A 23,385-nucleotide genomic window follows, 5' to 3' on the forward strand; every position below is an offset into this window, starting at 1 on the left:
CCTGATTTACAAACTTTGTTAACCTTTTAGGTGTTCCACAAGAATTAAAGGAAAATGGAGATTACATTTCTAAATTTCCCTTTTCTGGCAGATTTTCCATTTTGATACATTTTTTTCTTTAATACATTGAGGGCTAACAGCCAAACAAAACTCAATATTTATTACCCTGATTCTGCAGTTTACAGAAACACTCGCAGAAGAAAAGGAGCGCCACATGGTTTTTGGAAGGCAGATTTTGCTGAACTGGTTTTTAGATGCCATGTCCCATTTGAAGCCCCCCTGATGCACCCTTACAGTAGAAACTCCCAAAAACTGACCTCATCTTGGAAACTAGGGGATAAGGTGCCAGTTTTATTGGTACTATTTTGGGGTACATATGATTTTAATTGCTCTATATTACGTTTTTTGTGAGGCAAGGTAACCAAAAAATTGATGTTTTGGCACAGTTTTTTTTATTTTCTACAAGATTTGACAGGTTAGATCATGTACTATTTTTATAGAGCAGGTTGTTACGGACACAATGATATCAAATATGTCTACTTTCTTTGTTCGTTTGTTTCAGTTTTACATAATAAAGCATTTTTGAAAGAAATTATGTTTTTGTGTCTCCATTTTCTGAACGCCATATTTTTTTTATTTTTCTGCTGATCGTCTTGTGCAGGGGCTCTTTTTTTCAGAAAGAGTTGAGGTTTTTATTGGTAACATTTTTGGGTACATAGGATTTTTTAATCATTCATTATTACACTTTATGGGGCAAGGTGACCAAAAAATTGGTTGTACAGCGTTTATCTGAGGCGTTAGTTCATGTGACAGTTTTATAGAGCAGATCGTTACGGGTGTAGCAATACCTAATATGTATACTTTTTCTTATTTATTTAAGTTTTACACAATAATAGCATTTTTGAAACAAAAAAAATGATGTTTTAGTGTCTCCATAGTCTGAGAGCCATAGCCTTTTTATTTTTTGACCGATTGTCTTAGGTAGAGTCTCATTTTTGCGGGATGAGGTGACAGTTTGATTGGTACTATTTTGAGGGGTGCATACGCCTTTTTGGTCGCTTGGTGTTACACTTTTTATGATGTAAGGTGACAAAAATTGCTTTTTTGGCACTTTTTCAAAAAAATACAGTGTTCACCTGAGGGGTTAGGTTATGTGATATTTTTATTGATCATGTTGTTACGGACGCGGCGATATCTAATATGTGCACTTTATTTTTAATTTCACAATAATAGCATATTTGAAATAAGAAAATTATGTTTTAGTGCCTCCATGTTCTGAGAGCTATATATTATTATTTTTTGAGCGATTTTATTATGTAGGGTCTCATTTTTTTAAGGATGAGGTGACGGTTTTATTGCTTCAGTGCTGTTGTTCAGCTGAACGTCCGAGGAAGCAAACGGGCGGACAGCTGAACAGCTGCACTTTACAATGCAGTGTACGGTCTCCTCCCTCACATATAAGAGAAATCATTACCAAAGTGCTGACAGGAGCTGCGATATTGTCAGATGTAGGAGGCGGAGCTCAGCAGAGAACAGGGGATGAAGGACCTGTGATGACCTCACCATCATGTGACCAGAACAGGAGGCGGTGCTCAGCAGTGCAGTAAAGTAATGAAGAAGAAGACCAGCCGTTTATGTGAAGAAGTATGGATTCAATGTACGTGCCAGGGAAATGCTGGGAGTTGTAGTGCTCTCCTCTTATACCTCCTGTTATGTAATATCAGAGTAACAGATGCAGATGGTTGTATTATCAGTAACGGAAGCATTTTTGCTGAACCCTTTAGGATCCAGCAAAAACACTAGTGTGAATGTAGCCTGTGAGGCATTAGAACAGAGAAAGAAGCCACAATGACATCACTGCAACCTCCTGCTCTGGGTCTCGCATGATGACGTCATCACGTGAGACCTTAGCAGGACTGGTGATGTCATTAGGACCACATGCATTGGGGCGCAACAACACAAGCCACAGATAAAACTGTGGTCTGCATCTCCTGACGATCAGCTGTTTGAGGAGATGGAGTGCGCTGTGCGCGCGTGCCGTATCCCTTCTCTCTTTCTGCTCTGCTGCTGTATGTCTATGGGACAGCAGCAGTGAACAGCACGGTCCGTCTCCTCAAACAACTGATCGGCGGGGGTGTCGGACTGTGTTTTTAGCACATTATTACAAGATGTGGGCCCCCCTTTTTGATTTTGCCCAGGGCCACATTTTGTCTAAAACTGGCCCTGACTGTAAGTATCAAGGTATTCATGTCATGGGCAACTTTATGTTATTATCTTGATTAAACTATGGTACTATTTTATGTATACAGCTCTTATGAAGACCTATATGTCTCCATGACTACAATCCCAGTGTGTAGTATGATCCTGCAATCATATGTTACCCTCCTCCCTGGTTACTTAACAACCTGCAGACAGCAGAGGTGGAGGAAAATAGATGATACTAACCCTGGTTTCACACCTAAGCGTTTCTCAAACGCGCGTTTTTATGCGCGTTTTTGTCGCGCGTTTTTATGCGCGTTTTTTGTAATAGTAAACGCGCGTTTGACGCGCGTTTGGGTGATTGACAGCAGTGTTGTCCAAAGAGTCTATGGCCCAAACGCGCGTCAAACGCCCCAAAAAAAGCTCCTGAACTTGTTTATGTGTCGGGCGTTTTACAGCGCGTTCAAACGCGCTGTAAAACGCGAAAATGTGAACCAGCCCCATAGGGAAGCATTGGTTTTCATGTGTTGCGCGTTTTACAGCGCGTAGGAACGCGCTGTAAAACGCTCAAGTGTGAACTTAGGGTAAAGGGTCATTATGTTTCTTGGCAGCACAGCCCTTGTCAACAGGGGATGCGCCGCCGACAATAATGTTAACTGTATGAGAGAAGGGGAAATAAACGATCACATAAATTATTGTTCATACAGACACCTCACAGTAATTGCAACATGAAAATCAACAGGCGTTGAGTGACTTGTTGTGGGCTTTTTATATTTTTGTACAGGAACAGACAACACACCGGCACTGCTTGAAGACACATAGGTATGCATAGCAGCTGTGGACACAAAACAGTAGAACATTTAACCCCTTCAGGACCCTGGGATTTTAAATTTTTGTGTTTTCTTTTTTCACTCCCCGCCTTCACATAGTCTTAACTTTTTTATTTTTCCATAGACATAGCCTTATGAGCGGTTATTTTTTGCGGGACAGGTTGTACTTTCTAATGGCACCATTTACGCATACCATGTAGTAGGGAGCGGGAAAAAAATTCCAAATAGGGTAGAATTTGGAAATAATTCAATTCTGATAAAGGTTTTTATTAGTATTTTTTTTACACTGTACAATATGTGAAAAAATCTTCATTCTCCAGGTCAGTACGGTTCCAACGATACCACACTTGAATAATTTTTCTTGTGTTTTAATACTGAAAAAAAAATTAAAACCTTTTAGGAAAAAAACATTTTTTTTTCATAACCATATTCTGACCCCTATAACTTTTTTGTGTACGGGGCTGTGTGAGGGCTCATTTTTTGCAGAAAAATCTGTTCTTTTTTTAAGTGTGTGCGACTTTTTGATCACTTTTTATTAAAAAATTATTGGGTCGCTGAAGTGACAAAAAATGGTAAATTGGCTGTTTTTCTTTATTTTTCACTACGTCATTTGCCGTATGCCATTAATATTTTAATATTTTAATAGTATGGGCATTTTCGCACGCGGTGATGCCCATGATGTTTTTTTTTATTGGTTAAGTATTTTTATTTTAAGGAAAGGGGGTTAGAATGATTAGAACTTTTTTAACTTTTTAAACTTTTTTTTTTTTACTTTTTTTAAGTCACCTTAGGTGACAATAACTGGCAATGATTCGATTGCCCATAGTATTTAGTGATGGCTAAATAGCCATCATTGAAGACTTCAATTGCACTATATCAATACAAGGCTGCCACCTAGTGGCCTGTATTGATATATACATCTAATTAATTAAGAAGCCGGCTTAGGGCTTTGGTCAATTAGATCATAATAACAGGTCCCCCGATCTCAGCCGGGGAACGCTGTTACGGGATCGGAAGCGCGCGACTTCGGGTTTCGGTCTGCGCAGATGCATTTGACCACGGCATCTGAAAGGTAAGATGTATGCGATCAGCCTTATGGCTGATCTCATACATGTGCCGCGGGTCTCTGCTATTTAAAATAGCAGAGACCTCTCGGCTAAGGCGCCCGCTGCACGGGGGCGCCATGTTTAGGGATCGGACCCAGCTACGTCATGGGTCCTTAAGGGGTTAAAATAAATGCAAATGAGCTTAATTGTGTATTTTATATGTACATAAGCTATGAATTATTGAAATATGTAATGAAGCTTTCTGTAAAATCGGGTTCATCTGGACCTCTTTAAGTGAATACATATAGGTTCGTACTCACATGGAAATTATTTTTACGATTTGCTTGTATCCAAATAATTGTAAAGATAATTGGCCAAAATAAATGCACATAGAGATCAACAACAAAAATGTTTGTTCATTGTGGATCCAATATATAAAATGTATAATGCATTTCCCTGCCTTGTGCACAGCACTCACGAGAGCTATTGCTAGGCACCTATGACAGTACCTGCTAGGCCCAGTCATGGTTCTTATAGAAAATCTTCCTCACAGTGATAAGATGTTTATGTTTCAAACCACTGATTGTTTGGAGGTGTTTTATAGACCATTCCATGAAAATGAATATCCTATAGCAATATTTATTAAATAATATAGGTAGCATTTAAAGGGGTTCTCCAGGATAGTAACATTGTTGGCCTGCCCTTAGGATACCTCAGCACTCTTTGATCAGAGTACATATCTCCCAACTGTTTTGGATCCAGAAGGACAGTCCCAGATTTCGGAGGCTGTCCTGTGGTCCCGGGGTCCCGGGGTGACTGAGCTATGTCCCCTACATCCTGAGAACACAGATACAGTAAAATGCAATAGTGAAGCAGGGAACCGTCAGACATCATCTCTTTTACAGGGCTGAGTAGGAGAGCGCCTAGGCTGGGGATCATTTTCCTGCCTGTGCACTCTCAGATCAAGTGAGATGATATCATTGCATCACGCTGTGTGGGTGCACTAAGGGAACATAGCTACTGTGTGGGGGAACTAAGGAGGCATAACTAATGTTTGGGGGCACTAAGGGAACATGGCTACTGTGTGGGGGCACTAAGGAGGCATAACTACTGTGTGGGTGCACTAAGGGAACATAGCTACTGTGTGGGGGCACTAAGGAGGCATAACTACTGTGTGGGGGCACTAAGGGAACATGGCTACTGTGTGGGGGCACTAAGGAGGCATAACTACTGTGTGGGGGCACTAAGGGAACATGGCTACTGTGTGGGGGAACTAAGGAGGCATAACTACTGTGTGGGGGCACTAAGGGAACATGGCTACTGTTTGGGGGAACTAAGGAGGCATAACTACTGTGTGGGGGCACTAAGGGAACATGGCTACTGTTTGGGGGAACTAAGGAGGCATAACTACTGTGTGGGGGCACTAAGGGAACATGGCTACTGTGTGGGGGCACTAAGGAGGCATAACTACTGTTTGGAGGCAGTAAGGGAGCCTTTTACTATAAGGGGACTGGGTTGGATTGGGAGTGTTTAGATTGGGCAAAGTTAGAGGTATGGCTTAGTACTTAGTGCTGCTGTTGTCCCTCCCTAGGCTTTTGAAAAGAGGTATGATGTCGAACCCCCTTGGTCAGCACAACAAAGGGGCACTTACAACATTGTTTACATAGGCACAAGGCCTCATCTGCACATTCAGAATGTACATGGTAATATAGCTCATCCCATTCAGGTGCAAACTGTCTATGTAAACAATATAGGGGACATGGTCATCCCAAAACCTTCACACTGCTATTTTGCAGGGGTCCCAGACAACCAACGATCACATACTGTTGACCAATACTAAAGGCCCACATACACATTAATTTATTGTCGGCCGAACCCCTCGAGAATGGCGGGTTTGGCCAACACTCAATTTGTATGGGGAGCTCCTGACTAACCCCCCCAACAGATGATGTAGGGAGAGAGAATGATCGGGCAAAATGAATATTTTTGCGTAATCCTTTTGTTCTCCCAGGAGATAATCCACCGGCAGAAGTGCCTGGCAGCAGCTTTCTCCAGTCTCCCTCTAGAATACACATACATGTTCAGCCACACTGAATATTTATGTGTTTGAGGGAGCTGGAAGGGAGTCAGGAGAGATAGCTGTTGGTTGAACGATGTTGAACGATGGTTCGCCAGACAGCTATTGAATGTGAATAGGGCCTTAAGGATAGATGATCGAAAGTATCAAGTTATACTGATTCAAAAAAATTCCAGGTTGAAGATTAACAATCCAACTCACTTAACCTTATTTACATTAAAAGTATGGAATTCTGCTTCATTACTTTACGTGTATTAATGTCCATCTGTCTGTAAATGTTAATTAAGTTCTTTGTTCTTCTCCCTCATTTTCTTGAGTGTAGGACTGCTAGTGATTTCTTTGATTGCTGTAACTGAAGTTATACTGTCGATAAAATGCAAATACAAGAATAAAGCAGATAATACCATAATGCTAACGAATATAATTTATGCTTCCCTGCAATTTGCTCCTGGCTAAGTGTAAAATAAAAGGCAGAACAATATCCTCTCAGTCTTTTGGAAGCTTGCCAGCAGCACTTGGATGAGAAAGATATATAAATCATAGAAGATAAGGCAATGAGGTGTTATAATATATGTTTAATAACACAACATAGTATGTGCAAGAAGCTGAAAAGTAACAGGACTTTGTAAATATCCACAATGGAAATAGTGATATTTACCAAATGCTTCTATGGCCAAACCTAGTTGCTATCACTAGCCCTGTAACATCACATCTGTAGCCCTCCCCTACTATGCTATTAAGACAGCTTAAATTATTAAGTAGTATATAGATGCTTGGGTCACTTTTTCATGACCAGTTTAAATGCTCAATCCATTAGAAGCACACACTAATGACTGAAATTTCTGCACTGATATATCCACTGACATCTACATTTATGATTATATGTTAGCAAATAGAGTATACATTTACAGTAAAAGTGAATACAACACTGATGGATTCCATTCAAAAACATTCTGTAATTAAAAGAGTTTAGAGTTTCTAAGATTAGAAAAATAGGTTGGTCCCAAATTTGAACCTTTTGCTCCAAGAGGATGCTCGATAAATTCATATTTGAAACTAAGTTAAAAGTATTAACAAGATGATATATTACCCCTGCCTGTATTGGCCATGCTATCCTGAGCTATCCTTCCAATTGTTTTTGAGGCTTCTCCACCACCAGAGCGATGATCCATATCTGGTGGACTTGTCCAAGGGTAAGAGGCTGTGAATTAGGACATAACAACCCTAAAAACCCCTGGGTGGTCTTAAAGGGATTCTGTCACCTCGTTTTCAGTTAAAGAGCTGCGGACATGCACGGCTAGATCGCCGCTAGCATGTCCGCAATATACCGGTCCTATAGGGCTGTGTCCTTTTTATTTTGTTTAAAAAAATGATTTTTGCGATATGTAAATGAGCCTGGTAAGGTGCCCAAGGGGCTGTACTAACCTTCTTGGTGCCCAGCCACGCCCCCCTGTGAAGGAGCCCAGCACCGCCTATGTTCTCTGAATCTCCTCCATTCGTCACATTTAGATTGCCGTAATCTCGCGATGCGCGTGCTCGCGCATGCGCAGTGCCGGTATAGTGTTCCTTCCCTGTGCTGGCATCAGCCTCAGGGAATGAACTGCGTATGTGCGAGCTCGCGGATCGCGAGATTACAGCAATCTAACTGTGACGAAAGGAGGAGATTCGGAGGACATAGGCGGTGCTGGGCTCCTTCACAGGGGGGCGTGGCTGGGCACCAAGAAGGTTAGTACAGCCCCCTGGGCTCCTTACAAGGCTCGTTTACATATCTCTAAAATCATTTTTTAAACAAAATAAAAGCACACAGCCCTATAGGACCGGTATATTGCAGACATGCTAGTGGCGATCTAGCCGTGCATGTCTGCAGCTCTATAACCGAAAACTAGGTGACAGAATCCCTTTAGGAACATATTAATGGTATACCAAAATTGTTTCTAAATTTTCTCCTTTGTATTTTTGAAAAACAATCACCCACAAGTGGATAATAGCCTGTAACTGTAAGGTCCCTTTCACACGGGAACACCCGCGATTTTTCTGCGCGAGTGCAAAATATTGTAATGCGTTTTGCACTCGCGTGAAAAAAATCGCGCATGTTTCGTACCCAAACCCGAACTTCTTCACAGAAGTTCGGGCTTGGGATCGGTGTTCTGTAGATTGTATTATTTTCCCTTATAACATGGTTATAAGGGAAAATAATAGCATTCTGAATACAGAATGCATAGTACAATAGCGCTGGAGGGGTTAAAAAAAAATAAAAAATTATTTAAATCGCCTTAGTCCACGGCATCTCCTTCTGTCTCCTTTGCGGAACAGGACCTCGGGTGAGCATTAATTACAGGTAAAGGACCTTTGGTGACGTCACTCCGGTCATCACATGGTCCGTCACATGATCTTTTACCATGGTGATGGATCATGTGATGGAACATGTGATGACCGGAGTGACGTCATCACAGGTCCTGTTCAGCAAAGGAGACAGAAGGAGATGCCGGGCTTCGCGAACAAGTGGACTAAGGTAAGTTAAAAAAAATAATCTTTTTTTTAAACCCCTCCAGCCCTATTATACTATGCATTCTGTATTCAGAATGCTATTATTTTCCCTTATAACCATGTTATAAGGGAAATTATAATGATCGGGTCTCTATCCCGATCGTCTCCTAGCAACCGTGCGTGAAAATCGCACCGCATCCGCACTTGCTTGCGGATGCTTGGGTTTTTCACGCAACCCCATTTATTTCTATGGGCCTGCGTTACGTGAAAATCGCACAATATAGAGCATGCTGCGATTTTCACGCAACGCATAAGTGATGCGTGAAAATCACCGCTCATGTGCACAGCCCCATAGAAATGAATAAGATGGTATTCAGTGCGGGTGCAATGCTTTCAACGCGCATCCGCGCGGAATACTCGCCTGTGTGAAAGGGGCCTAACAGTTTCTAACAGTAGATAGAGGTAGTGGCAAAAGAAGGACGGAACTGACCATGTGCAACCACCTCAGTAGGTGAACGTGCACATTACTATACATATTAAATACCCGGGGGCGCCATTATAATAAAGTAAAGAGAATATCTCAGAACTAAAGCATTTTTGTAACAGAAAGTAAATTACAAACATAACTAGTTTTTCAAGCTGAACTATATTAAAATAACATTTAATGCTGGCCCAATAACATATAATCTATCCTCAGGATAAGTATCTGATCAGTGGGTATCTGGCCACAAGGATTTACACATATTACAAGGGTCCTGGAGTTCGTAAAGTGAATGAAGTGATGGCCAAACTTGTGAATTGCTGCCCCATTCAACTCTATGGGACTGTTGAGAAACTGACTGCATGGCAGTTCCATAGTAATGGTTTATGGTAATATCCCTGGGGTCTAGGACAGTGAAGGGGTTGATGCCTGTAACCCAGGTGTTTAGGGTAGTGAAGGGATTAATGTATGCTTCCCTGGCAGTCTAGGGCAGAGAATAGGTTACTGCAAGGATCCCCTTGTGGTGTAGGGCAGGGAAGGGGTTAATGGCATCATCCTTTGTGGTCTAAGGCAGTGTAAAGGTTAGTGTCAGCATAAATAGTAACCTATGGCAAAGAAAAGGTTACTGTCAGGAACACTGGTGGTCTAGAGTAGAGAAAGGGCTACTGTCATAAACTCTGTGATATAGTGAAGTGAAGAAGTTATTGTATTTTTTGCTTTATAAGATTTCCCCCTAAAATGTATGTGTGCGTGCGTGCGTGTGTGGGGGGGGATGGCAGTGTGTCTTATAAAGTAAATACTAGTGAGCACTCCCATTATGGAAACGTTCAATAGTATTCAGGAGTCGCAGGGAGCAGTAAGTGATGCACTTCAAGCGCTGCCTGTACTCACCGCTCCCTGCTCTTTTCTGGCCCACGCTGAACTGTCCTGACAGTGCAGTGTGGGCCCGGAGCAAACCAGGGAGTGTGACTACAGGAGAGACCGCTGGAGCTGCAGAAAAGCAGCGGAGCAGAGAAGGTAACTTTTTATTTATTTTTATTCTAGCTCTGATAGGGGTCTGATCTGAGGTCTGATGAGGGTCTGATCTCACATCTGATATGGGGGTTTTACATAGAAGTCGAAAGAGGGTCTGATCTGATATGGGGAGGTCTAACATGGAGGTCTGATGTGGGGTCTGATCTGAGGTTTGATATTGGGTCTGATCTAAGGTTTGATATGGAGGTCTCATCTAAGGTCTTATTTAAGGTAAGATGGGGATCTGATCTGAAGATTTGATATAGGGATCTGATCTGAGGTCTGATAGGGGGTCTGAAATGAGGATCTGATGTCTGACGTGGGGGTCTTATTTGAGGTCTGATATGGGGGTCTGATTTGAGATCTGATAACGGGGTCTAATTTCAGGTCTGATCTGATATGGTGATCTGATCTTCTCTAAAATCTAGGTGCTTCTTATTAGGTGTGTCTTATAAAGCAAAAAATACAGTCACTGCATCGCACCTAATAGTCTATAACAGAAAAGGGGTTAATATCGTTATTCGTTGTGGTCTAGGGCATAGAAGGGTTTAATGTCAGCATCCCTAGTAGTCTGAGGCAGAGGAAAGTTTTATGTCTGCATTTCTAGGATCCCTGGTGTTTTAAAAGCAGGTAGTGGATGTTGGTGGAAGAGTTAATCTTTCATACCTGCTGTCTAGTGGGTTACTTAACTCTCCAGGCTACTACTCGCTGATCCTTAAGCTTCCTGTTTGTTCTTTACATTAATCATAGAAATCAGTGCAGGGAAGGTAAAATGAGGACTGCATAGTTGTATGTGAACAAGAGATGGTAGAATTCTCATGCTGAGGTCCTACAATCCACACATGCCAGTTGAGTTGAGTTACTCGTTGGAGTTACACTACTGCCACGAACTTTTAAACTCCTTGAAATATCTAATTGTCTCTGGAGAGCTGAGTCTGTTACAGAGAGGTAGTGATTAGCCACCACTAGTACCTGCACTGTGTGCAGACGTGATGCAAGGACGAAGCACACAGTGTACTGCAATCATTGGTGTGGGAATCTGTGTTGGCAGAGGGTGGGCTCTCCGTGACCAACAGAGGCACTTCAATGGCAGAAATGTGTGGGATTCAGTTGGCAACAGTCTCCTGTGGGACTTCCCACATTAGTCAATGTCTTTGGCCCTTGGTAAGGCACCGTTAGCATAAAAAAACAAGCAGTTTTGAGTTTTTAGTTTTTTTTATTGTTGTTTTCCAAGAGCGATAGGTGTTTATTTGCTGTATATGTAGCTGATTACAGTTCATCACTGCAGCGCTACTCCCACTGACTTTAAAGGGATCAGCACTATAGTAACGAGCTATCTCAACTACACTGTTGATGGAGCTGTGGAAAACTGCATAGAGAAAGTAATGTTGGCTATGAGAGAAAGGTATCCGAACACACAGTGCATCTAATTTTCAAAACTCTTGCTACATATGGGACTGCATAGCTGCAGACTGATTGAGTGCCCATGCTGATCCTTGTTCACCGCTGCAAGCACCTACGATAGACATTGAGCATAAGACCAGGACCATAGAGCAATGGAAGAAGGTGGCCTAGTTTCATGAATCACATTTTCTTCAAAACATGTGGATGGTCAGGTGCATCTGCTTTGTTCAACAAAGAAAGAGATGGCACCAGGATGAGCTATGCAAAGAAGGACTGGGGAGGCGTAGGATTTTCTGGGCATTATTCTTCTATGATACCTTGGGTCCTGGCATTCATGTGGATGTTACTTTGACTCACATACCACCTACCTAAACATTGTGGGAAACGAAGTTCACTTTCAACACATAATGAACCCTGTTAACATGCAAAAACTGTTCAAGAATGGTTTGAGGAACATGGCAGTGTTTAATATGTTGACATTTCTTCTTATGGTGATTCACCAGATCTTAATCCAATCGAACTTCAATGGAATGTGCTGGAAAAACAAGTCTGATCCATGGAAACTCCAGTTTGCAACTTGCATGACTTAAAGGGTTTATCCAACTTAACATTTTTCTTATCATACCCCTTCAGAGTGGCCAGACCAGTGGTGGGGTTCATACTTACCTGGTCCCATATGCTGGGTTTAGTCTCTATTGCTCCAGGGCCGCCTCCAAAGGTCCTGAGTTTCTGAGAATCAACATCCTGTTGATGGGGCAGCATGTGACCACTGCAGCCATTCACTGGCTGCTTTGGTGACCTATTACCTGTGTGGCACGTGGTCCAGTGACGTTCTTCATGGGTGACACATCACTGCAACGGCCAGTGGTTGGTTGCAGTGGTCAAATGCGGTCCTGTTAACAGGATGTTGATTCCCAAAGACCCAGGACCTTTGGAGGCGACCATGGAGTGATGAAGGAAGAACCCAGCAGTGGAGACCAGGTAAGTTTGAACCCAATTGCGGCTCAGCCACTCCAAAGGGGTCTGTTAAAAAAAAAAATTTAAGTTCAATAACCCCTTTAAAGGATCTGCTGCTAATGTGTTGATACCAGATCTCATGGTTTGGAGAGGTCCTTGTCTCATCGGGTCAGGGCATAAATATATACAGTATAATGGGCAGCCCTTACAATATGCTTAGTGGAAAGCTTATTGAGGTAGTGACCCTTGAGATCCTATTCAATCTCTCCTTTTTCAGCACTCTACCTTGTCTACCCACACACCCCTCCCAATCATATACATTTTACCTATTTCTTCATTATTCCCTCTTTTCATTTTTTACTCTGTTGTTTGGATGTTAATTTATATGACTGAGACATAGGATGCTACCACCTAGAAGCAACCTATTGTATTTTCATTAATTTCCTTGCCCGGGATTGTCACTCATGGTTGTGTTAATGCAGGAAATTCAACTATGTCGATACATACTGTATGAATAAACTATCCTGACAGTGTTCCCAATTTAATTCATGATTTAAATCACCGGGTACACCAATTTGCCTACAGACAGTGTCTCAGGGCATATACAATTTAATGAAATGACCTTTTGATCTGTACTTAATGTCCATGGAATTCATTGTTTAGAATTATACCTCAATCTGACCATACTGTTCTCTTCTCTCCAACATTATCATTGATCATAATTTTTCCTTGGCAGCAAAGCAATTACACCATCCACAATTAATGATTTTTGCAATTTGGTCTGTACAGCTATTTCAATTTCTACAATCCAAGAAACGTAAGAGGGGAAAAGAAGAAAAAGGAAAAAAATACATCTAGGATTAGCAATACTATACATTTTTGAATTGGGTAACATGTGACTTATCAACCTAACACCAGGCACCTTACTTAATGCCTATTTTTTCTTTTTTATTTCTATATAACTATCCACACAAAAAAAATCTTGAAATATACATTTTCCTACTGGCCAATAGAGTAGTCACAGTGATATTTACTGTTCTCTGTAGCTCACTTTACTAGTGCTGTAGATACAGGCAGATAATGAGGATAATCTTTCCATTATTATTACAGGTTTGCAAAAAAGAAAAAAAAGACAGGTCTAGTGTACTACTACAAGCCTATGTAACCCCTATAGGAGGAGCAGTTTGTGCAGTGAATGCAGCAGCTAATGCCAAACTGGGACTCACAACAGCAGGCCACAGCAATACATTTTTGGAATGGACCGTTACATTTTTGGAGTGTGAGCCTCTACAACCTGTCCTTTGTTTTGCTATTAAATATCAATCCTTATTCTTCAAATGTCTTTTTTGCAGACAGTGAGTGTGGACCCACTGTGTCAACAAACCGGCTTGGCTTTGGGCTAAACCTAAGGGAGTTTGTTGTGGCAGTTCCCTAGTATTCACCCTTTAACCCCTATACAGGGATCTAGACTTCACTGCAGGTTACCAACCAGGCTGCTACCTACTGGAATAGTCCCAGTGTAGTTGGCAGCTGACAGCCTGCAGAAAGCAGACCGCCACTGGCTACAGAAAGGGGATGGACAGAGCAGGACAGTAGTGTGGCGCTCATGCCCAAAAGGAGCAGTGGGGCAGCAGCAAGTGTGGGACGCTAGAGCAATAATCTTGTAAGCCTGTGTTTCGCAAATGTATTTTTTCACAGCCAAAAGTTTGCCTCTAGTTGAAGAAAAAAATCACTATCATTAAAGTTGAATAATAATTCTAAGGGTCTTAGCACACAATCGATCATGTAGTGTGAGCCCATCTGTCACAACACAGATTCATCAGACAGATGCTAACTGCGTGCCTTTTTTCAGATCTGTCCAACAAAGTTGTCAAAAAGAGACTTTACTAACAAAAATGGCTTATTTCTAAATGTAAGGAAAAAAAAATACAATGCAACAGCACTCTGCAAACACAAATAAGGTACAATAATGCCACAGTTATAGAACATATTATGGTGCTAATGCTACGCTTATTTTCTAAATTTGAGATTCTTGGCAAATACATTTTTTACTATATGGGCCCGTTTGCCGGCGTCCAGGCGATCTCTATAAGACAGGAACCTAACACTAAATACTACCTGTTAAAGTGGTGCCATACTGGCCGCCAGACACCAGCAGTTGGACCCAAATAATTTTGTACAAAATGTATTTGCCAAGAATCTCAAATGTACTAAATGAATGTAGCATTAGCACAAGAATATTTTCTATAACTATGGCATTATGGTACTTTATTTCTTGCAGTTATTTCTAAATGTGGTACAAACCTATCTTCCTAATCAAAAGTTAAAGGCAATGGACCCATGTTACAAATATTAGGGGTTACACTGGTTTTGAAAAGTTGCAGAGGCTAATCTCCTTAGATACGCAGTCTGCAACCTTCTCCTACTTTGAGACTTTCCTCATGTGCGCATGTCCCTTCTCAGTAATTCATGCTGGATTTGAGGTCTGTGTGTCCAGGATGTTGCTGCCTTCACTAGATCTCTACTACTTTGTGCTAACAGACACTGATGATGAGGAGCATGTGAGTCTCCATTCTTTCCTAAGTCCTCTCCTCTGTTTATATGCTCATATACCGCATGGATGATTTATCTATCTGAACTGCCTTGTGGGTGTTTACCTTTCTATATCCTGATACAGGCCAGATTATGTGATCTGCTCTTCCTGAAAACAGTGGATGCTGTTCCCTCTCTCCACACTATGATCTACCATGTATAACATTCTCCCCTCCCTACTGCTTTTTCAAACACTGAAAGAAGTCAGGGGGAGAGCAGTGAGAGTCTACACAGCAGGATCAGTGTGCCAATGTTTCTCAGAAATTCCAAAGACTCTGGTTAGAGACTAATAGAGCTTATTTAGAAAGTTGCATAATTTAGCATTTAAAGGTGTTTTTATGGGATTTTATGGGGTTTTATGGGATTTCAATATTGATGACCTATCCTCTGGGTAGGTCATCAATATCAGATAAGCTGGTTGATTGTTTACTCGCTCGCCGCCAACATCACAGCAGCAAGCAGATTTAATTACAAGCTGTCCCATTCATATCTATGGGACGGCTCCTTCCTATTCAAGTGTATAGGAATAAGCCATCCCATAGAAGTGAATTGGACGGCTTGGAATTACACCTGCTCACTGCTGCAATGTAGATGGCAAACAGGTAAACAATGAAAGGAAGGCTGCGCTCACACGGAGGATAGGTCATCAATATTAAAATCCTGGAGAAAAAAAACATTTAATGCATGTGCAAAGTGTCTATAGCATTTAAGCTCTGCCATCTAGGCACTTTAAGAATATATTTACAGGTGCGTTACCAAGAGAAAAAAAAAAGCTAAACATTTAAAGATTTACATGGAATGATACATTGGATTTTTGTAATGTAATTAACTGATAAATCTGAATGTATTCAATGGAAATGAGTACACTGAATCTATGATTATTGGATTGACAAATAAAAATGAATAAAATTTGGTTTAAAAAAAAAAAAAAAAAATCATTTTCCTGGGCTTGTGATAATGATGACCTATACTCAGGAAGGATATACTCATTATCTGATAGGTGGGGGTCTAATACCCCACACCCCTACCCAGCAGTTGTTCCCTGCATCTGCTAGCAGCAGAACTAGAACTTTGAGCAGAGCCAGTAGCACAATTACATTGTGTAGTCAGTGTAATGGCTGTGCCTGGCTACATTCACTTGAATGGGTGCTGAGCTGTAGTAACCCAGAATGACCACTACACTTTGAACTTAGCTGTCAGGCTCCTCTCAAAGCACTAGCTCCAGCACCAGCAGTTGCATTGAACAGGTGTCAGATCTCCACCAATCAGATATTGATAACCTATCCTAAAGATAGGTCATCAATATCAGGAGCCTAGAAAAACCCTTCAAGATGAGTAAAAAAAAATATGAAGTTTTAGCTACAGATGAATAGGCAATAGGAGATAAGTCTTAGAAGATCTTGAGTCAGCCTAATTGGGAAGAGGAGGACTGTGTGTCATACAGTGGGTCATAAATCGAAGGTGTTAGGGCTGTATTACACTGGCAGATGAGGCTGATGATCTGACGCCTATTTTACAGTGAAGGAGAGCGCCTCTGCAATTACATGCAGTGATCTCCTCGACAGTATGGGGTGGAGCGATCGCTAATGCCATCACTCGCTAAACTCTAAACTCCATCAGTCTGTTCCTCTGCCGAAACAGACTGCCCGATTTCACAGCGCATATGTAAACCCGGCCTTAGATGGCAAATTCTGTTGCCGGCAAAAGATGACATTTGTAACCGCATATAATATGTGATTACTCTTTATTGTGTGTCTGTGTAGCTTCATCCTGGGTTTTAGATTCTGCATAGTTTCCCCAATATAGACATGGTCATTGGGGCAGCCTGTGCACTATATTATGCACACCACGTTGGAGCATGCATATGAGAGTCAATGATTTAGCAGTTCCATTGTGTGTTGGGTATGTGGACTGTGACTCTTGCAAATATAATTTTTCTGGTTAGCCAGCAGGCACCCAGGGCTAATGTATGCGATCGGCAATAACGTTGACACATTAACCCCTCAGAGGTCAAATGTGAGCACTAACGGCCATGCATTGGCTCTCCAGAGTGAAGATCGGCGAGCCAGATGGTGTGTGTGGCAGCCTCGGTCCTCCTGAATAATCTGAGGCTGCTGCATAGGCTGTTGGTTCCTATGGAGGTCGTGCCTGTGCCAGGGCTCCATAGGAACGCAGTAAAATTCTCATAGACTCCAATGATACTGCATTGGAGTCCATGAGAGAAGCAATCTAATGATTACTTGTTCAAGTTCCCTAGGGGAACTATTAAAAAGTGTAAAAAATAAAAAAGTTTTTAAAAGTATAAAAAAAGAAAAATTCAAATCACTCTCCTTTCCCCAAAATTAAAAGTACATAAACAATAAAAAATAAACATCATAGGAATTGCCGCATGCAAAAATGCCTGTACTGTTAAAATATAAAAATATTTATCTCATACAACAAACACAATTTTTTTTATAAAAAGTAATTAAAAATTAATTTACCCACAAAAAAATTAGCTCTCACACAGCTCCATACACATAAAAATAAAAAAGTTATTGGGGTCAGAATATGGCGATACAAAGATAAAAATAAGTGCTTTCCAAAGTTTTTATTTTTTCAGTATTAAAACACAAGAAAAAATATACATATGTGGTATAGTTGTAATCGTACTGACCTGGAGAATGAAAGTAACTGGCCTGTTTTACAGCATAGAAAAGGTAAGAAACAAAACCTATAAAACTGTGGCAAAATTGTGTGTTTTTTATAATTCCTCCCCATTTGTAATTTTTTCCCCACTTCCCACTACATTATATGCAACCGTAACAGTTGCCATTAGAAAGTACTAACTTGTCCTGCAAAAAAACAAGCTCTCATGTGAATAGAGAAATCAAAAAGTTATGGCTTTGGGAAGGCTGGGAGTAAAAAATGAAAAAAAAAATTGCCTAGTTCTTAAGGGGTTAAAGGGGTTGTTCCGTTTCATGATATTTATGATCAGCTTATTGAAGGGGCCACAGCACTCGCGGGCAGTGTAATGTAATAACAGATTCTTCTCCAGTTCACTTGAATGAGAGAAGCTGTAGTTACACTGCACCACCACTACAATATAGACAGTGTGCAGGTAAACCCTAAAGAGGATGCACCATAGCCCCTTCAAACAGATGATCAGTGGGGGTGCGAACAGTCAGACCCCCACCGATCTGATGTTAATAACCTATCATGAGAATAGGTAATCAATATTATAAAACTACAAAACCCCTTTAACCTCATAATGACTACTTGTGTAATCTTTTGGCATCAAGTAGTATAGTATTTTGATCTCTGTTGGCTGCACAAATGGGCATATGTCAGGAGTCTGGCTGTGAGAGACATCTGGTCACCCATCGCAGAAGAAATAAGCTGTTTCTACAGCTGACAATACAAATATTATGTTTGAAGGTTAGACACTCTTTTCAACAAATGTACAGCTTATCTCACAGCATAAGAAAGAATTAGCTACAGTATGCTGACATCCAATATGCCCCTACATTTGGCATCTGGGGTACTTGGGAGGCCCCCACATTTTTGGCAGGTTAAGTGAGGCTGCTATGGCAGCTCTGGTTAGGAAAATATAGTGAGAATGACAAGATGATCCTGTCACATTGAAGGCGGTAGTATCTGGCAATGCCGGATCCGGGGAACTTAGGCAGGCTGTTTTCTACTGGAACAGCCTGCTTGAGTTCTCTGCCGCAGATGTGAAACTAGCCTAAATGGTTAAGATAAAGAAAGGCAAGACTGACTTCACTTTTAAGGGGTTGTCCAGGAGTAGAAAATCATGGTTGCTGTAGGCTCAGTCCAAGTCATTTCAATGCTACAACTAGGGAGAAGCGAATCGACTGCGGATTAAACATCTGAAGTCGATTTGCATAAAACGTTGTTTCAATACTGTATGGAGCAAGTGCTCCGTACAGTATTAGGGTCCATTCACACGTCAGTATTTTTACCTTTCCAGATAAACTTTCCTTTTTTTTGCGGATCTGTTTTTCAGTACAACCTTCCGTTTTTTTTACTAAAGTGCTTCCGAATCCGTTCCATGTTTCCGTTATTCAGTTGTTTTTTTTCCATCTATTTTCCTGTCAACGGATCCGCATAATCGGATGACATTCGGATGGTTTTGTGCATGTCATCCGCATTTATGCGGATCCATTGACTTGAATGGACAACGGACCCGAAAAACGGACAGAAAGTAGGACAAGCTTAATTTTTTTTTAGGATCCGCATACTCGAAAATAGGAAAACGGAACGGATTCCGTGATTCGGACAGCACTATGATTGGTGTCCGCATTTTTGCAAAGGCAATTGAAATTAATGGATCCGAAAAAACGTTCCGTTTTAAATCGGAACGGAAACGGAGTGTTATAACGGACGTGTGAATGGACCCTTAGAATGTATTGGTTCTGATGAGCCGAAGTTATTACTTTGCAAAGTCTCGCGAGACTTCGCATAATAATTTCGGAAGTTGATTTATACTGTAAAAAAAACATTTCCCGAACTTGGGTTCGGTTCCAAGCTACCACTTGGAACCGAACCCGAGTTTGGGAAAAAAAATTTTACAGTCTAAATCAATTTCTGAAGTTATTATATGAAGTCTCACAAGACTTCGCAAAGTAATAACTTCGGCTCATCAGAGCCAATACATTCTAATACTGTACGGAGCTCCTGCTCCATACAGTATTAGAATTAACTTTTATGCGAATCGACTTTGGTTGTTTCATCCGAAGTCGATTCGCTCATCCCTAGCCACAACCTGTGGACATGTATGGTGCTTTTTTTTTGTGTGAAAAAAACAGCCATTTGTTTTTAATCCTGAACAACCCAGTGAACAAACTTTAACGAGACTTGTTCATGGCGTGGAATACAGGATAAAGTCTTCCTTAAAAAATGCCATTGAAAGACTGAATTTATTTTATAAAATAGAATGAAAACTTAATGTATGGAAGAACTGTTTTGTTTAGGTAACCTCTTCTAGTTAGACTTACCTGGCTATTGCCATATCTTGCTTTTGTCTTGCTGTAACTTCTGCTCTTCTTGCAGCCTCCACAGCTCTTTCCACTTTCTCCCTCCCTTTTCCTCTTCGTAGCGGGAACAGGCTCTTGACTTTTCCACTCGCCAGCATATTCATTTTGTACTTTCCCTCTTCACGTGACCCATCAGGATAGGTGGTTCTTCCATAGCCATGCCGTCGATTTCGTAACCATTCTCCTTCATAGCAAAGTCCGTTGGACCTTCGGCTTACTCCATATCCACTGCGGCGGTCACCCTTCCATTCACCAGCATAAGTCTCTGTTTCCCATGCAGCAATTGCCAACTCAGACTCTGTTTCTGCAACACTAGCACTTGATCCATCCTGACTGGCACTAGACCCCAAGGAACCTCCAGCCCCCCGTGTCTCACTTCTTAAAGAACTACGTTGGCTGTCTCGACCACCTGAAGGTGCTTTGGTGTCTGATCCACGATGAAGTCGGAAACCACTTAGTATGAGTGAACGTGTAAAAAAAAAGCCTCTCTTTTTGGGCTTACCACTCACTCCAGTTCCCGGACCATCTGATCCAACCCCTTGAACTTTTAGAACAAATCCCCCACGTGATCCGGAGGCTGGACTTCCTGGCAGGAATCCTGGATTGGCATGAGAATGGGCACCAGGGGAATGAGGCAAAGAATTGAGGGTTGGTGTTCGAGGAGAGCGTAAGAGTGCAGCTTGGTGATATGGGACACTCTGACGTACCCCGTATCCATGACGTTTACCAGCCTGCCACTGTCCTTGATACGTACCTGAAGAGAAGAAAAGAAAGATAAAATCAAAAAGTGTAAACATAAGACAAAAGACATGTCATTATATTATTAATTCACTAACTTAAGGCCCTATTACACGAAGAAATAGAGCAGACAATTGTCGGGATGGAGGCGTTCCCTCCCGTCAATTGCCTGCTCGCTAGAGGAGGAGACCGCTGCTATTACATTCAGCGATTTCCTCCTCCGTATAGGGCCTTATACAGACCTTTGTTGTTCTAAACAACTTAAAAAGGGTATTCCCATCTCAATATTTATGGCATATCCATAGGATATAGGTGTTTTTTGTATTTTAGTGCATGTGGTGGTTTAACTTTTTAGTTTGTTGGATGGTAAAAATATTTTTTTCTAAGTTTTTTTCTTTACTTACATCTAGAGCTTTTTTATTTTTTTATATATGAACTGATGCCAAAATAAATGATTAAAATGGGTTCCCTATTTTGTGTTCTTGTTCTTTATATATAATATATATAGTTTTGCGTGAACTGGGCAATTATAGTGATGGTTTTAGTTGATGTGGTTGTTTTTATTTTTTACTTGTTAAATATATTTTAGGACATAATATGTCCACCAAAAGATCATTAAAAGACCTCTGGGACACAAGAACAGTCACAGGGGAAAACAGTCCGATGTGGAGGCATTGTACTTATACAGAGCTGATCTGGGTCTGCTATACTTGAGACACCTAGTCATAGGCGTGCGCACGGGGTGTGCCGGGTGTGCCTGGGCACATCCTAATCAAGCCGACTTGAGGTTTACAATGTGCGCTGAGCCGCCGATTTCACTGTTCATTAGCGCACTGAGCGCTGTGAACGGCACTGCAGGCAGCAGAGCAATACAGCTGATGCCTGAATTCTCCAATAACAGAGCTCTGTACATTACAGAGCTTTGTTATTAGGGAGGAGGCTGCTGATTGGCCAGTATCAGCTGGCTGCCCTGCCATTGGCTGATTCTCTCACACCCCCTTCTCTCGGGAGCTGAACACAGCAGCAGCAGTAGCTTCCTTTTCAGTTATGAAAACAGGAAGCGCGCCACCCCTGCTGCTGAAGTGCCAGGGACAGCATAGGAATGGAGCCATCACCATGTGCCCAGGTGATGTGACAAGGTGAAGTGTCCTGCAGGCTTCTATCTACTGCTGGGTGGGAGCTCAATGTGGAGCTTTATGAATGGAAAAACTAATAGTGCTTCTGACCCTTATGTTAACTTTCATTTGATTGCCTAAAGGAAAAAAATAATTTAAAAAACCTGCTGTTTCTCTAGATGACCTTAAAGTAGTGGCAATAGAGTCTCAAGGGTCTATAAAAACAGCTACACTATTTTTACAGACCTTTGAGACTCTATTAACACTACTATTAACATAAGGTCATCTAGAGAAAAAGCTGGTTTTTTTTAAATTCTTTATTTTTCCTTTAGTTGTTTAGGTGTTAGAGCAATTTAATGAAAGTTATGTTTTAACATAAGGGTCAGAAACAGAGTTTTGTTTAGCCTCTTGGTTATTAGTTTTTCTATGTAAGATATGTATATTGTACGGGATGGTGCAGGTGTTATACTGTATTATATGGGATGGCGCAGTGGTTTGTATGCTCTTTGATGTGACAGTTATCTTAGGTTTTCCTATCACCCACCTTTGATGGCGCTGTACCCAGCTCTGAGCCGATCCCGCTCAGCAGCTGCCAAGGCTTAGAGGGAACACTGGTTCTGTCAACCCTGTGCTGCACTGCTTAGTACCAGAGGGCCAGGAAGCGCTGAAAGCGCTATACTCACCTCTTCCTGGTCCTCATGTGCTCCACTGTGAAGGCTGCGCAAAGTGTGAGGCCACGCTGTGACCTCACTCTGTGCACGCCCACACAGCAGAGTGCAGCGTCTGGAGCAGGAAAGGTGTTTTTTTTTATTTTATATGGGGGCACTAGGGGCTGATATGAGGCACTGGGGCTCTTATCTGAGGTCTGATTGGAGATAATTTAAATTGGGGTCTGATCTGAGGTCTTATTGGGGTCTTATTGACATTGGGAGTCTGATTGGTGGTCTGACCTGAGGTGTAATGATTTTTTTATTTTATTATCATTGTCCCTCTCTAAAACCTAGGTGCGTCTTATGGGCAGGAGCGTCTTATAGGGCGAAAAATATGGTAAGTTTAAAAATGATTTCTTCTCCCTTCATTATATTAATAGTGAAAGTCTGTATGTATGTATACAGAGTGTATTTGTGTAGATATATGTGTGTGTATATAATATATATATATATACATACACACGTGCGCGTGCTGCGTCTGTGTTTGTGCTTTAGGGTGCACACCCTAATGCAATAGGCTGCGCACACCTATGCACCTAGTGACGTGATCACCAGGTCCAAAAGAGAAAGCGGCTATGCTACTTTTATTTATTCACTGCATGCATAATACTTATTGAGCTATATGTACTGTGGGGAGGGGGAAAAAGGAAGCAGTAATAAACTGTTTCTGTTTTCTCCTTGCGGTCCCTGGTTTTAAAT

The 23,385-nt window shown here is 41.4% G+C and overlaps 1 protein-coding gene across 1 annotated transcript in view; it reads right to left on the minus strand.

The window, feature by feature from the left end:
• JPH4 (junctophilin 4) overlaps positions 1–23,385 on the minus strand; it is a 44,238-nt gene that overhangs the window by 20,134 nt on the left and 719 nt on the right. The window contains exon 2 of the mRNA XM_044287949.1: positions 20,085–20,877. Within this exon, the coding sequence (XP_044143884.1) occupies positions 20,085–20,877 (793 nt within the window). The remainder of the gene's footprint in view (positions 1–20,084; positions 20,878–23,385) is intronic.

The sequence above is a fragment of the Bufo gargarizans genome, chromosome 1, assembly GCF_014858855.1.
Source record: "Bufo gargarizans isolate SCDJY-AF-19 chromosome 1, ASM1485885v1, whole genome shotgun sequence".
Classification (NCBI taxonomy): Eukaryota; Metazoa; Chordata; class Amphibia; order Anura; family Bufonidae; genus Bufo; species Bufo gargarizans.